This window comes from Brachypodium distachyon, chromosome 2 (genome assembly GCF_000005505.3).
Source record: "Brachypodium distachyon strain Bd21 chromosome 2, Brachypodium_distachyon_v3.0, whole genome shotgun sequence".
In the NCBI taxonomy this organism is placed as follows: domain Eukaryota; kingdom Viridiplantae; phylum Streptophyta; class Magnoliopsida; order Poales; family Poaceae; genus Brachypodium; species Brachypodium distachyon.
This window is the reverse complement of record NC_016132.3, coordinates 55989899-56002953: the sequence shown is the minus strand read 5'-3', so window position 1 is coordinate 56002953 and position 13055 is coordinate 55989899. Positions and strand designations below refer to the sequence as shown.

Genomic DNA, 13055 nt, shown 5'->3' with positions numbered 1-13055 from the left:
TTAACCGAGATCATGATGATTCTATAGAAACCCCCACAAAACTGCTTTACAGGCAGTCAACCAGAATTCAAACAGCAAGTTTATTACAAGTTTACAACCAACCCAGAACCTAGCTATAGATTCGAAAAAATGACAATTAGTTCCAAAGAACTCATTTACTTTCTTCCAAGCCTTAGCTACCACAGAATCGAAACAGAAAATGTTGCACAATTCATCTGTAATCCGTAGGTTTCAGCGGAGGATAACTTAAACGAACCCATTCATGTCAAAGCAATAGTGAATACACTGAACATCCTCATATTCTTTTACAATAAAGAAGTAAAATATTACAGACATGCTCGATGTTGGGGTGCACACTCACGTCCTTTAGCACGGCGTGACACACTTCCTTTTTTTCGAGGGGTTCTTAATTTTTTTCCCGAGGGGGGTCTTTGGCCTGGAAGCACGACATGCAGCCATATATCTTCTTGGTTACCTTCTCTTGCATGTTGTCCACATACCGATTGAATGTGCATCTCCATGTCTCGCTGCAAAACAAGAACTCGATGCCCCAGTACAGCCACAACCCAAAGACGAACCCAGCAGCCACAAAGCAACACAACCAAAATGCCTCTCTATCTTCGGCATGGGTTGTTCCATTTTCTATCGACGTTGATGAGTTCACAGTCCTTCAAAGGAAAACCGCATAGCCCTGGATTATTGCTATATATCGATGGATCCACGAGCGTCTGCAGCTGACTGCCCATAGGTATCCTCCCTGATAGCCCGTTGCTGGAGAGGTTCAGAGTGCTCATGCTCTTCAAATCTACAAAGCTTGGAGGAATTTCCCCTGAGAGTTGGTTCTGAGAAAGGTCCAAGGCTTCCAGCAGTACCAGATTGCCAATGTCCCTCGGAACAGAACCTGATAAGTGATTTCCTGATAAGTTCAGGTACCTGAGTCCAAGAAGGGTTGTGAGACCATTTGGGATCTCTTGCGAAAGAGAGTTGCCAGATAAGTCGATACCCGCCATGCCTGCTCTCATTATAATGTAAACATGATCCGCATTCTTCCAAACTATTTGAATCTGCTCTATATGCATGTAGTGGTCAGCATCTATAAAGTCGATGTTTGTCTGTTCATGTACCATACCAGTAAAATTTGTAAAATCATCTGGAATGGATCCGATGAACTTGTTTTTTGACAAATCTAATAACTGGAGATGACGGAACTGTAATATCTGGTGGGGTATGGTACCGTCAAACATGTTTGATGACAATCGAAGGAATTTGAGTCTAGGAAAGCTCTTGCTAACCCAAGAAGGTATTGTACCTGAGAAATTGTTGCCTCCAAGATCTAGAGTGATAAGGTTTTTGCATTTCTCAAGACCCAGAGGAAAGGTTCCTTCGAAATGGTTATTGGCTAGGTGTAGATAGTAAAGCCTATCTTCACATGTCCTCGAGAAGGGAACTACACCACTGAAAGAGTTGCTGGACAGATCCACCAACGCCAAACGTTTCAAGTCCCAGAAACACTTGGAGAGACCTCCATATAAGGCATTGTTTGATAGGTCCAGGATGTTTAAGTTAGTATAGTTACAAAAGAATGCCTCACCTCGATCAGTCAGAAGTGTGCCATACAAATGGTTTTGACTGAAAACCATTGTCCGAGGCAATCCTAGATGCTCACCAAAACAGTCCTTTAGGTCCGCAACAATGTTGTTTGCCGTGAAGTCAACAGACTGCAGGGCTGTGCAGTTTTGAAAGATGTGGCGATGAAGGCTCGTAAATCCATTGTATCCAGCAATGATAATACGCAATGCTCCTCCTATGCAAATGGAGGACGGGAATGGCCCGGTGAAGTTGTTATGTGCAATGGCGACTGTATCCAGATGGCTGCTATTACCAAGTTTGGGGACGATGTGACCTCCAAGCTGATTGTCCGACAGAAACAAATCCTGGAGTTTTCTCAAATGAGTGGTCGTACCTGGTAGCTGACCTTCTAAGTAGTTATCCGAGAAGTGCATTTCCTGCAGTTCTGTCATGTTTCCAATCTCTAGTGGGATGCTTCCTGTCAGATTGTTGCCTTCCAGACTCAGAAAGCGGAGCTTCATGAGCATCCCCATTGTTAGTGGGATTGATCCAGTCAAAGTAACTGAGCCAAGATCGAGCTCCTCCAAGATCGTCAAGTTACCGACCTCTTCAGGTAGTGTGTCATCGAGCCCCAAGTGTACCAGCTCTAGTACAGTAAGGTGCTTCAGCTGCCAAATGCTGCGTGGAATGGCACCCCTCAAAGACGGGTTGCTGACGATCTGCAGCACAACTAAGCTCGTCAGGTTGCCAATCCCTGCTGGAATTGTACCATATAGACTGTTATTGCACAGGGTGAGTTTGTCCAGGTGGGGGAAGGCCGAGAAGTCGAAGTCGTCAAGTGTGCCGTTCAGAGTTGCATCAGTAAGGTCAAGCTCTCTGATGTGCCTGGCCGAGTTGCAAGTGATGTGTGTCCACCTGCAAAGGCTGGTGGAGTTGGCGATCGACCATGATCCAAGGGACTCATCGGCATCGGCCAAACTAGCCTTCCAATTCACAAGTGCTTCAGCTTCACGCCAGATGATGGCCTTCACCGGCGTGAGGGCACATAGTAGAAGAGAAGTGCAAAAGAATAGGAGGAGGGCTACATGATGGGGTGGCTTCATGATGACTTCAGAGGTCCTTCCTGGCTGCAGAGAGCATAAAACCTCTGGATGAGCCGCCGGCCGGCCAGCCATCACAGTGCTGGTCGGGTGGATCAGCGCATGTTTACAAATGACCCATTAGTAAATGAGGTACTGTTAATTAGATTAAGGACCCACCGAGCAGGATTACACAAAGAGATGGTTGGGCATGGCATTATGAGGAATCCGGACGTTTTTCTGTCTGTTCTGGTTACAGGATGATTGTTGGAATTAGACAACAGAGGTCTTGATCATGACTTGTGAGTGCATGCCCCAACAGCTGCACATATGTCTCGACATGGACTCTGGACATACCCCAGGCTTGTGCTGCCGTGATCGCCTGGGCACAAACTTTGGAAGCATTGGCCTGTAGCAAAGTGCTTTCTCTGGCTTTCGTTTTGAATCTGAGCATGATATAGGTTGCTTCCGACTGCAGGCAGGTCCTGAATAACTTGAAGGAAGAGACTCCATGTGCCTATGGTCTGATTCTGAAGGAGATAGTTGAGAAAAGGAAGGTGCTCCTGGATGTTTCTTTCTACCATGAACGCCGAGAAGAAGTCCACCCTCTCCAGATTTCGTTTGTATCCCTTTGAATATTGATCAATAAATTAAGCTTGTCTGATTGTTCTTAAAAAATTTAAATGCTAGTTCTTTTATGGAGGGGTCATATAAGAATTGGAAATTATGATGGTACGATGTATGCATGTGTCATTATCAGGGTGACCCTGGACACCTATGTTTACTTTACTAAAAACTTTAAATAACTGTTCAACCCTGACACTGGAACATATCACTCATATTTGTCGATATTTAATATGCTAGACAATAAGCTACCATTCAAACAAGCACACCAACTGCATACAGACACCAGGCCAGCCGCCCATGGGAAAACAAGTTGTGCAGGCTTGACATGAATAAGCACTATATCGTGGCAATAAGACAGAAGCAACAGATAGTCAGGTACAGCCTAGCAAATTTTACTCAGTATTCCACCAAAAGAACTTTATCATGTTTATATATTACTCCATAGATTTTCTCTAATTAGCCAATCTAGAGAGCAAATAAAATCACTACAGTGGGCGACTGTGAGTACTATCATTTAAGAAACCAAAAAAAAAAACAATTTGCCGGTACTGTCACTCCATATGGATGTTACTAAAATGGTAATATCATTCCTCCAATAGGGCATCAATTCCTAGTTTACAAGGATTAAGATAGGAGAAACACCCTTGAAGGCCCTAACCTTATTGTATCTTGCTTACTAGGAGTCCAAAGTAATAAGTCATAACCAATGCAGATGTATATCCCTCTACGAGGATGAACATATCACGGTAAAGACAACATAATTAAAGCTAATGTTGGAATTAAAGGGCATCGATCACTGCACCTCATTTGACACCTTGGAACCTTGCAACTTCGGTGTCGCTGGACCTCTACTTCGAGGGCAACAATAGGGACGCAGGCGGTGTGGCCAGCCCTGACGTGCCAGGGTCCTGGAGGTTACGTACTTCGAAGCATGCTCATTGGGTCAGTGAGGCGAGGTTGTTGCAGGAGAATGCTGCGATGTGGCGGAACACGATGAAGAAATGAGGCCCCATGACGCTGCAGCTTGCTGGGCGGTTCATCACGCAGCTTAACTTCGGACGGCAGCTTCCATTCAGATACTGGGTCTACTCGTGCACAAACTGGCCACAGGTTGCTCCGGGTGCACTGCTGAACTGCTGATCGATCGTTTTCTCTGGATTGTCGCTGACCAATTGCTTAATTGAACGATTCATGCATTTTCATATAGTTAATTTTTTTATCAAAGATTTGCAATTTTTCATCAGTCCAGTGGAATTATGAAAAGATGTCAAGATGCCTTGTCTAGAATGTTGGAAATACTAATACAGAAATTATGATCACGAAATGTGCATGTTAAATCACCAGATGGGATGAGGCATTCTCAATCCAACAAACCTTAGTAACAACAATATGATTTTGAGTGTTGTAAAAACTTTCGTTCAAACAGCAAGGCCTTCAAACCTGCTAAACAATATATGAATAAATTAAAGCCTAAACAAAATGAAGACAACATAATCAAAGTTAAACTTGGAATTAAAGGGCATAATCAAAACAATACCTCATTTGACACCTTGGGACCATGCAACTTCTGTCAGTGCAATTATGAACACCGCTGGTCTCATCTGCCATGTTTTGTTGTATGTTTCTCCAAAATCAGTAGACATGAATTCTAAGCACCAACCCTGTGACATGCTTCCACATGGCTCAGAAAAGCTTGGAGCACACAGGTACCTTGAAAAGTTTGCTTGTCATCGCAAAGATCTCCGGGTATGAACTCTATCAAGAAGCCTATTGTAAGACATTATGTTTGGTATAAACCCTAAATCGAGCATTTCATCCAAAACAGCCTTGCCTTCATTCATCCTCCCCTGCCTACCGAGCCCCTGCACCAGCATGCTATATGTCACACTGTCAGCCTGAAAACCCTTCTCCTTAGCAAGCATCCTTAGCCTGTTTGCATCAGAAGACCTTCCATCTTCACAAAGTGCCTCAAAGATACAGTTACAAGAAATGGTATCCGGGACAATCCCCTGCCCGACCATCCTGTCCATCAATCGACATACCTCATCCAGTTTCCCTGCCTTCAGCAAGCAGTCCAAAACCGTTACGCCAGCAGGTACACTTAAGCAATATGCCATGTTCCTCTCCAATACCAGCTCCACCACTTCCCCTGCTTTGTCCACCCTTCCAACATGGCACAGAGACTCAACCAGACCTAAGCAATCAAACCCTTCGGGTACCACCACATCCACTAGAAACTCGGCAAACACCTCTGCAGCCTTCAAAGCCTCACCACCACGGCACAACCCACCGATTAAAATCTCCATAGAAGCAACCGACAGGCCGACCCCGAGTTGCAGCATCTCGTGAGCAACCTTGATACCCTCCCTGTACCTTACTTCTCTGAAGAACCCGCGCATAAGAGTATTAAAGCTCACACCATTGGGTGCACAGCTCCGGCGCCGCATCTCCTCAAACCACCTCATGGCAGCATCAACGCCTTCCACACGGCACGAGGTGTTGATGAGTATGTTGAAGGTGTAGGCATCCGGCGCGACGCGGTGGGTGTTGGTCATCTCGCCGTAGAAGCGGATGGCGTCGTCGTGGCGGTGGAGACGGGCGAGGGCTTGGAGGAGGATGTTGTAGAACTCGGCTGGGAGGGGCGAGTCCGCGGCGCGCCGGAGGGACGCGAGGGCGTCGGACGCCAAAGGGATATCGCCGGAGGTGGCGAAGGCGAGGATGGCCTTGCGGAAGGTGGGGAGGAGCTCGGGGCAGGCGAAGATGGAGTCGTCGGCGCAGGGGCAGGGGCGAGAGAGGACGAGCTGCAGGAGGCGTTGCAGCGAGGGGAGGCGGCGGGAGGCCGCGAGGCGCGCGGCAAGGAGGCTCGTCAGACGGTGGTCGGGGCGGAAGGCTGACGACGCGGAGGCGGCCGCGAGGAGGAGGTGGAGGTCGAGCGCGGCCAGGCGCGGATGGTGCCGCGCGCGGTGGAGGAGGCGGAGGAGCGATGCCGGGGAGGAGGCGTGTGCGGAGGGGAGCGCCGGGAGGGGGCTCGGCGGCGAGAGGTGGGAGACGGCGAGCGGGAGGAGCGGCAGGGTCGGGTCGAGGGGGATGGAGGCGGGTGAGGTGGAATCTTCAAGGGTGTCCAGGGTTTCGATCTCCGGCGAGATGAGGCGCTGGTGCCTGGAGATGATGGACGGGAGCTTCCGCGCAAGGTGGCGGGAGGCGGCCATCCGCCGGCCGCGGAAGGGAAGGGCGACGGAGTCCGGAGGAGTGTGTGACCGGAGTCAGTGTGGTGGAGATGGGCTAGCCCAGTAGCAGAAATGGAATTGAAGCTACGGGCGCTCACTGGTGAAGCCCACAAATTTAGTATTGGGTTCTTTTTTCCCATCTTACTACTCCGTACAATTTATCTTTGAAGATTTCAGGTTTAACTATTTATTTCTCAACTTTAGTTTATTTTGAATTTCACAATGAAAATTCCAAATTTCAACGGTGGATTCCCAAATGTAGATCCCACCAAACTGAAACCAGCAAAAATGAACTCGCATCATTCTACTTCCATCTTCTCATTTTCTTTCATTCACATGGCATCCAGCATTTTCTTCAGGAACATTACACGTGTAGCATATTTATATTCCATTACAAATACTACTAAAAGCATCGTAAATGCGCTTGGTTGTTTTTTCATCATCACAGTAAATCACAGTCCTTTCAGATGTCACCTTAACCAGAGCTTCTCCTGGACTAGTAACTAAAATCGAGCGTTCACAGCCTACGGAACTATAACAATCTGCACTAAAAGAGCAAACAATCCCCCTATCTTGCAACGCCGACAACGCACGATCTGAATCAACAGCTCCCCAATGCATCAACTGCTGCTTTGGTCGATCAGATTGATCCTTTGGAGCAACCAGCACATACTGTCCGTTGCTGAGATGAAGCTTTCCTCTCAGCCTCGCAATAGTGATGTTCTCGTCCAACCCAAAGGCGGCATCAGTTGAAAGTCGCAACTTGAATTCTTCTCGTATATTTGGGATCCCGATGGTTTTTCCCTTGGAGTAATGCAGGAATGACCATGGAGAGTCCTCCTTTAATGGGCATGTCGACTTCATACATTCAGGAAACTGCACGGCGAAGTAGGCGGTAAAAAAATGATAACAAGGAAAGTAGGTCCACCTGATGGTGCGAGAAAAATAATTGATAGCATACCAGAATGAGCTTTGGTTTGAGAATTCTCAGTAATGGATTAACTTTCCTCGCCCTATCAACATGGAAGTCAGATTTTTATTCAACATATTCTGCTTTGAAATAGTAAAACATAAGGTTTCGAATTTTCGACATACTTTATTCCAGAAAGGAAAGAACACTCAAGAACTTGCATGGCCACAGGCATAAAAGGCTTCAGAGCCAACTCAGCATCAAATCCTTGCTGCATGTAAAATAACTATGTATTTAACATCATTGAAGATTATGTGAGGTCCGATAAACAGATTGGATGTTTACCTCCAAAACAAGAAGATTTCGTTTATCTGCATGCCACCGACGAAGCAAATGGACTGCTGTGCCATGCCTAAGGCTCCAGTGTGGACAAAATACAATGCAAGGCTCCTTCCATGCTGACCTGACAGGATTCAAGTGTTGTTACAAAGCAGAATATGAAGAAACATCAGATTAACTGAAGTCCGACTGTTCAAGTGCGCTCATATGAATACGAAACACAACATGTTCTATAAAGGTAGCAACCAAATATTGTTGGATCTGCATAACTTAACACCAACCAAAACTAATATAATAAACAGCCAGTATGTGCTTCTATAAGGAGAGTGACAAAGAAGATAAAATCCCGAATTCAATGATGTTAAGGTTAGCTATCTTGTAAACAGAAGTAAGAGTAAATTCCACTTTTTACCCCCTAATTCCACTTTCGTGACACAATCTATCCCATTTAACAGAATTTCTACAAAATTGCCCCATTTAAGCAAACTTGTGACACAAATTACCCCATTTAATAGTTTTTCCGTTTTCCACAATTATGACAATCAAATCCACTCGTCAGCCTATGTCTACCCGCAAATAACCACCTGCTGGAACCACATGCGGACATCCGCGACGAGCAGCTCGGAGGAGCCCCGGCGGCGGCGCAGACACTGAGCAAGACGTGTGCGTGCACTTAGCGGATGGTGATGGGTGGGAGAAGGCCGGGTATCACGAGGGGTGAAGATGTCGCAGACGCTCAGCTCGACAGCCTCGACATGCTGGCAGAGGACGAGCAAACGGCCACCGGCCTGAAGCAATCCTCCAGTAGGAGGCGGCAGGCATCGTCCGACTGGACGCAGAGCTGGATTATACTGTGGGTGGTCTTCCTATGCATGGAGCTGGGTTCTGAGTAGGAGAATGAAGCCGCCGGTGGCCTCTGCCTAGAGGAGCGTGAGGAGGCACGGCAGGGCCGGGCAACATACATGATACATACAGTCATACACATATATACGTAGATCGATCAACATCAGTTAGTTTAAGTAGTACATAATTGCATACATATACATAGATTGATCAACATCAGTTAGCTTAGTACGGGATTGCAGATGCAGCCAGCTAGCCATATGAATGTACCGTCAGCAAGTGTGGGAAGAAGGGTGCAGAAAACATAGGCTGACAAATGGGTCCGACCCTTTATAAGCTATGGAAAAAGGGAAAAAAATAAATGGGGTAGATTGTGTCACAAGTTTGCTTAAATGAGGTAATTTTGTAGAAATTCTCTTAAAAGTAGTAAATTGTGTCACGAAAGTCAAACTAGGGAATAGGGATTAAAAAATGGAATTTACTCTAGAAGTAATAACTAACAAGTATAATTTGTTAAACTTCTTACAGTAGGCCCTTTGAGTATAGATGAGGAAACAGAAATAATCTGCCTTCCTTCAAAAGTTCCACATGGCCAAATAATGCCTCGCCAGAGAATAACTGCAGATAAACAGCGTTGCAGTAAGATCATGTTAATTTCATATTTAAAAAATTACCATAGTGAGAAGGGAATCACCTTTTCTTGACGTGGCTTGCATAACCATTCTGGCACAGCATTGGTAAAGGCAATTGTTTTTTCTGCCGCTCCAGAAATCATAAATATGGGTACCTGGCTCAAACAGGAACTAATGGTCAGCCAAAAACAACAGATGCAAAACCTGTGAGAAAACAAATGAGTGATACAGAGATAATATAGCGAATTGGAATGAGCTTAATATTTCATAGTTTAGAACAAAAGAAGGAACTTAATATTTAATATGAATACAGTGTACAACTAAAATACACTTGGTAGCACATGCATCTTAAAACCCTCTTTAAATCTAATCATCTTACAGTCAGTTGAAACTTGACTGTGAGCCGGGAATTGTCAGCTTGACATTTCAACATTAGGCAAACCATGCATATCTAAGTAAAAAATGTATGCTGGTCTTCAAACGATTACTACAAGAACCTCTAGAGTTGAGGTCCACATGCACAAAGCACATTAAATACAATACAAACACATTTTAACATTGTTTTAAACAACGGGTTCCACTATGATTATAAGGTGTCAAGGACTACAATTACCTTCATGTTGGAAAAATGTAGTGTTTCTGATATATACTCCAAAATTAAAAGAATAACACCAAGTCGTCCTATTGGTATTAAAACAGAGCCTCCAGATTTTATTGCATCCATTATACATGAGCATATGAAGCCGATTCTCTCAATCTCGTCTGCAATATCATCATTGATGGACAGGCATTGGAAATTTTTATCCTCATTGACACCATTTTCCCTGGAAGATTTGAAGTAACATTTCATGCAAAAAAATAAAGGCGTTGAAGGTTACCAACATATATGCAAGTCAAGCAAAACAGAAGTGCAGGTCCAGCACACTAGCATACCTCAACACGGAGTCATCACAAAGCAAAGTGCCATTTTCATCCGTTCCGTTCACATTCAGATTCTCATTATCCTCATCCATGGCATTCAATGATGAGAAATCGGAAAACAAAATAATATCATTTTCCTTCAGAGAGTTATAGTCAAAATCTAAAGCATGGGCTGACACAAACACAGTGCTTGACAAGCAGGTAATACTTGCTCTCGGACCTTTTATTGACCACACACAATTGCCAAGTTCCAGGCCAGAGCTAGAGGCTTTCAGCATTAACATGCCATTGAAGCAAACCTCCTCACTATATTTGACAGGCTGCGTTTTCTGCATGCATTCATCTATGCTTGTCGCACTGCCAAAGAGGTGTAATCCAAATTAGATAAGATAACCAGGATGACAGAGCAGTGACATTAAAGTATTGATGTCATTATCAAGTAGTGAATCTTGTATCCAGTCATATAATTTAATGGCAACCTTATGTTCTAACGTCACAAATTTGCTTGCAAGGACATGTAAATGAGATACTAAGCATATGGAAGCATGTAGATCTTCTTTTAATCAAATGACAATGTTAGTCGTCACCAAAACCACTGAGATTAAGTTGATAAGGATATAAAATATATCAGTTAAAAAATTGTCTAACAGATGTGTCCTTGAAATTTCAGAGTCAATAAACTTCGGTGTCATGGATTAAATTTGCCAAATGCTACCTGCCTAGCAAAATAATAGAAGTTCCACGTTCCAAACCAATGGGAATTACATTTCAAGTCTTATATTGTCTACTCATGGATTTGATTATAGCGAGTGTAGATCACAAACTAAGACAAACTATAAGTTTGCTTTTGAATATTTTACATATAACAGTTTCACGTAATTTCTCTATTTATTGGCCTAGTTTCAATACAGTCAAATTCTCATATGAACAATATGCAGGAAATATTGTTCAGCTGATTGGATGGTTTGACACTATTCGCTGCTATCACACATCCAGTTTTAACTAATCAATGTGAACAATTTATATGGTCATCAGGTCAACGATAAGTGTGGAAAACTGCGCACATTTTAAACTTTCAGTTTCAGATATTCTCCACGGTAAAAGGGCAACATATGATGCAATCAGGCAGGTATGTGATTTATTAATGAATGTACCTGTAGAGAGGCATGAAAGGAGCTAAATCCTTTACCTCATCTTCATTTACTACCTTCTGCAAAACGGACATGAGTTTATCAAGTTTCTCCCCTTCCATCCACTTGGGTGGCCCATCGATATCTGGCCCATAGTACCGTACAAACTCAGAGTGCATTTCCACCAGCTCCCTCATCATTAGCTTTCCAATCCTTGCTGCTAACTCTGTAACATAAACCTATCCATAGAGAACAGTCAACAACTGCGCTTTTTATCATTTAATGCATTAGTGTCTACCTGTGAAGGTGAAGTTTCATCTCATGGAAGATTTTACTGCCAACGTCATATATTTCAATGCCTTGGTATTAGTATATGAACAATCTTTTCCCATTACTATTTTAAGAAAAAACACATAAGCCCAAACATTACGGACGCTAAATTCCATTTTGAAGGGACCTAAGGATGATACGCAGTCAGGAATAAAAACTAATGAGCATTGATTTATTTCCGTTCTCTTTTTCAAAACAGAACATCAAGTCTAATTGTTATGCATCTGTTCCCCCAATTTTCTACACCTCAGTGCCAACTTGCAGAGGTTAACTATCAACAAACTGAAGGAATAAACAATGAGCTAGCTCCTCTATCATCCATATTATTTTATTTTGCATACAGCAGGCTTCTCCTTTCAGATGACCTGATTAGATAGCTATTGGTTAAATGATGTACTGACACTTCGAACATGCGACATCTCTTCAATATGGAAACGCAATAATCCTTCAAATTCATAACTCGAGCTGCAGCCTAAACAAGCAACCTAGGATGCTATGCGCTAAGAGTAGTGGGGATGAGAGAACGCACCTTGGTGTTTGCGAAGCAGGGCAATCGGGTGAGGAAGGGGAGCCCAAGCATTCCCGTGGCAGACGACACGAGCACAGCGTCCACGCCGCCAGTTTTGGCGGCGGCCGCCGCCGCCGGCGACCAGTAGTAGGGCACCGCGGATATGAGGTCTCCCACATCACCGTTGTGCACGCCGAGGGGCACCGGGGCGAATGCTGCGAGAACCGATAGATCGACGGGGCAATCGAGCAGGAAGCGGAGTCCCTCCAGCTCCAGTAAGTAGCTCGCCGGCGAGTGGTAGCCTCCGCCCCTGCCGGCGGCGGCCAAACAGGTCTGTTAGGATACGACAGTGTTAGCATCAGGAGCTTAGCTTAGGGTTTGACGAAAGAGAAAGCTTTGCGGTTACAAGTTTCATGGCGGATTGGGGCGCAGGAAGGGGAGGCGAAGCAGGAGGAGCACACGCCCTCGCCACGGGGCTGCGGCTCCCCGAGGGCGGTCTCCGGGTGTTCGTGTTATCCTCCCTCGCTGGCCTATCGTGGCTGGAGCATGGAGGAACCCCAAGTCCCCAACGCTCCTGCACCTCCTTCCTTCTCCCCGCGCTCTGCTCTCGGCGAGACCACGCGCAGCGGCGGCGCGGAAACCGGAGGTTCTCCTCCTCGCTCCGAGGGCCGTCGCGAACCCGCTGGGATCGGTTTAGTTCGGAAGTTCCAATGGGCCGCCGCTGCACACGCATTTTGATGGAAATAGGCTCATTGGACAGACAAACAGATAGAAGGCCCATAATAAAGCAGGCTGTATTGGCGTTTCAGCCATTCCCTCCCTCAAAATAAAATAAAATAAGACAGAGCCAGTCCCACCCCCATCCAACTATCCAAGTGATCTCGCAGCCGCATCGCCTGCGCCTCACGTACTCACGGTTCTCCCTCTGTCTACGCGTTCC

At 45.2% G+C, this 13055-nt stretch overlaps 3 protein-coding genes across 3 annotated transcripts; all 3 read right to left on the bottom strand.

The window, feature by feature from the left end:
* Nucleotides 1–614: 614 nt before the first annotated feature.
* LOC100836551 (MDIS1-interacting receptor like kinase 2) lies at nt 615–2744 on the bottom strand. The gene is made up of 2 exons (XM_014898660.1): nt 1667–2744; nt 615–1012 (listed from the first exon to the last, which is right to left on the bottom strand). The coding sequence occupies exons 1-2, from the start codon at nt 2742–2744 to the stop codon at nt 615–617; spliced, it is 1476 nt and encodes a 491-aa protein (XP_014754146.1).
* A 1096-nt stretch (nt 2745–3840) lies between these two features.
* Nucleotides 3841–6693, bottom strand: LOC100830807 (pentatricopeptide repeat-containing protein At2g36240). The gene is made up of 2 exons (XM_014899422.2): nt 4813–6693; nt 3841–4715 (listed from the first exon to the last, which is right to left on the bottom strand). Exon 1 carries the CDS (start codon nt 6482–6484, stop codon nt 5003–5005), a length of 1482 nt encoding a protein of 493 aa, XP_014754908.1. The 5' UTR covers nt 6485–6693; the 3' UTR covers nt 3841–4715; nt 4813–5002.
* A 111-nt stretch (nt 6694–6804) lies between these two features.
* Nucleotides 6805–12818, bottom strand: LOC100830500 (integrator complex subunit 9 homolog). The gene is made up of 11 exons (XM_010235273.3): nt 12522–12818; nt 12137–12448; nt 11302–11516; nt 10160–10504; nt 9840–10050; nt 9289–9381; nt 9121–9212; nt 7758–7875; nt 7598–7683; nt 7464–7515; nt 6805–7378 (listed from the first exon to the last, which is right to left on the bottom strand). Exons 1-11 carry the CDS (start codon nt 12528–12530, stop codon nt 6884–6886), a joined length of 2028 nt encoding a protein of 675 aa, XP_010233575.1. The 5' UTR covers nt 12531–12818; the 3' UTR covers nt 6805–6883.
* Between the last annotated feature and the right edge of the window lie 237 nt (nt 12819–13055).

Coding starts and splice junctions, on each gene's coding strand:
- LOC100830807 (XM_014899422.2), bottom strand. CDS start 6,484: ATGGCCGCCTCCCGCCACCTTGCGCGGAAGCTCCCGTCCATCATCTCC.
- LOC100830500 (XM_010235273.3), bottom strand. Junction 10,051..10,159: donor TGTGATGACTCCGTGTTGAG/GTATGCTAGTGT, acceptor CAAATCTTCCAG/GGAAAATGGTGTCAATGAGG. Junction 7,516..7,597: donor TCTTTCCTTTCTGGAATAAA/GTATGTCGAAAA, acceptor CCATGTTGATAG/GGCGAGGAAAGTTAATCCAT.
- LOC100836551 (XM_014898660.1), bottom strand. CDS start 2,744: ATGGCTGGCCGGCCGGCGGCTCATCCAGAGGTTTTATGCTCTCTGCAG. Junction 1,013..1,666: donor GGACCTAAAGGACTGTTTTG/GTGAGCATCTAG, acceptor TAATGAGAGCAG/GCATGGCGGGTATCGACTTA.